General features: G+C 40.8%; 1 protein-coding gene across 1 annotated transcript; it reads left to right on the top strand.

The window, feature by feature from the left end:
• The first annotated feature begins 249 nt into the window (after positions 1-249).
• Positions 250-1068, top strand: LOC149158181 (uncharacterized). The gene has a single exon (XM_089433908.1). It carries the CDS (start codon positions 250-252, stop codon positions 1066-1068), a length of 819 nt encoding a protein of 272 aa, XP_089290034.1.
• Positions 1069-2358: the final 1290 nt, after the last annotated feature.

Raw genomic sequence — 2358 nt, forward strand, 5'->3', positions numbered from 1 at the left:
ATTTATGCCGAACAAGTATGAGTAAAAATAATGAATTGAAGCCTTTCATAAAACTTCCTTGTTTTTGACTTGGTATCGGAGCCAGAGTTCTTCACCTCTGTGCCTGAATTCTCATATACCCCTCGCATCATGACTAAGGATCAACCTGAATCATCTTTTGTACCAGTCATTCATGTTCAATCAGAAAACCCCAGTTTCACCACCAATATCATCCTTACCGAAGTTAATTATGATGTCTGGTCCCAAATCATGGAAATGCAGATCGCAGGGCATGAGAAGCTTGAATACCTCACAGGTAAAACACCTATTCCGCAGGTTACTGATGCTGCCTATGCAAAATGGTATGCTGAAAATCAAAAGGTCAAAGGATGGTTGTTGACTTCTATGTCACCAGAGATTATGAAGCGTTATCTTAGACTGTCTACTTCACATGAAATCTGGACTGCTCTTGCTAAAGCTTTCTATGATGGATTAGGTGAATCGCAACTCTTTGCACTGAATCAACGGGCATTCTCCACCACACAGGTTGGTCATTCTCTTTCCACCTATTATGGTGATCTAGTAGAAATCTTCCAAGAACTATATCATCGTGATAGGATTGTCATGAAGGATCCCGAAGATGTTGTAGCCTATAAAAAATCAATTGAGAGACTGCGGGTACATATCTTCTTGAATGGACTAGATGCATACTTTGAACAAATTCGAGGTGAGATTCTCAGGAAAGACCTTGCACTCGATCTTGAAGCAAATTATGCATATGTTCGCTGTGATGTCGTTCGCCGAGCTGCACTTCAAGGTGAACCTGAACACTCTGAATCTGCTGCTATGGTGGCTCATCGGGTCAAGCCTTACCAATGGCAAAAAACAGATTGCACTTCTGGTTCGCCGAATCACACAACTGACCAAAATCGACCATCTGGATCACAAAATCATAGCTATGAAATAGGAGCTGCAAAATCAGAACGTGTATGTACTCACTATGGAGAAACCAGGCATACAAAGTCACGTTGCTATGAAATAATTGGATATCCAGAATGGTGGGATCCTGCCAAGGCACCTCGCAAGTGAAATTCAAAGTCAAATCATCATGCTTCTGTTGTTGTGGCTGAGCCCTCCACCAACACCAGTACTACTGAGGAAGCCTCTTCTTTCATTGCTACTGCTGGGAATGTTGGTAAGTCTCTTCATACCTCTATCCCTGTTAGTCATAGTGAATGGATAATTGATTCAGGTGCCACAGATCACATGACCTTTGACGGTAAACATATTCAGTCCATGAAATCCTCAGATCATCATATAGTGTTCACAACCAATGGTACTCCCTCTCCCGTGGTTGGAGAAGTTTCAGTTCCTCTTACCCAAAATTTGAATTTGGAGTTTATTCTAGTTGTTCCTTCTCTTAATCATAACTTATTGTCTGTTGCTCAAATAACCCTCACTTTGAACTGTATTGTGATATTTTGGCCTAACCTTTGTGTTTTTAAGGACATTCGGACTCGAAAGACAATTGGTTATGGTACTAGGAGAGGAAAGCTCTACTATCTTGATCTACTGTCGGCAAGCTCCAATCAGTTGGCTCAAGTTTTCTCAGCTAATAAGTCTGACACACATCAGCATTCAGAATTCTGGTTATGGCACAGGCGTTTTGGCCACGTATCTTTTGGATATTTACAGAAGCTGTTTCCAAAGCTCTTTTCTCAATTAAATGTTTTGTATTTTAAGTGTGACATTTGTGAACTGGCTAAAAGTCACCGTGTACCATTTCCCGTTAGTATGCATAAAAGTCCTCCACCTTTTATGGTTATTCACTCTAATGTCTGGGGACCTGCAAAAAGTTCTTCTTTGAGTGGAGCACGTTGGTTTGTTTCTTTTATTGATGCTCATACTCGCATGACTTGGGTTTGTTTAATGAAATCAAAGAATGAAGTTAGTTCCCTGTTTCAGCAATTTCACAAAATAATAGCCACCCAATATATATCAAATATTCAGGTTCTTCATACTGATAATGGTGGAGAGTTTGTTAATCAAGACTTGAAACAATACCTGAATTTACATTGCATTATTCATCAGACGACTTGCCCTTACTCCCCTCAACAAAATGGGATAACAGAACGGAAAAATCATCACCTTCTTGAAGTTGTTCGTGCTTCCTTATTTGGGGCTCATATGCATGTTAGTTATTGGGGAGAAGCCATTGCGGCCGCAGCTTATCTCATTAACCGTGTCCCCTCTAGTTCACTACAATTTCAGACCCCCTTTGATGTTCTCCATAATACTGTGAGTGCCCCTACCATACCGAATCTGTGCCCTAAAGTTTTTGGGTGTGTAGCTTTTGTGCACCTTCACAAACCCTTGAGA

This window comes from Pinus tabuliformis, chromosome 5_2, assembly GCF_031772625.1.
Source record: "Pinus tabuliformis cultivar Carrire ecotype Pingquan chromosome 5_2, CPIR1, whole genome shotgun sequence".
Classification (NCBI taxonomy): Eukaryota; Viridiplantae; Streptophyta; class Pinopsida; order Pinales; family Pinaceae; genus Pinus; species Pinus tabuliformis.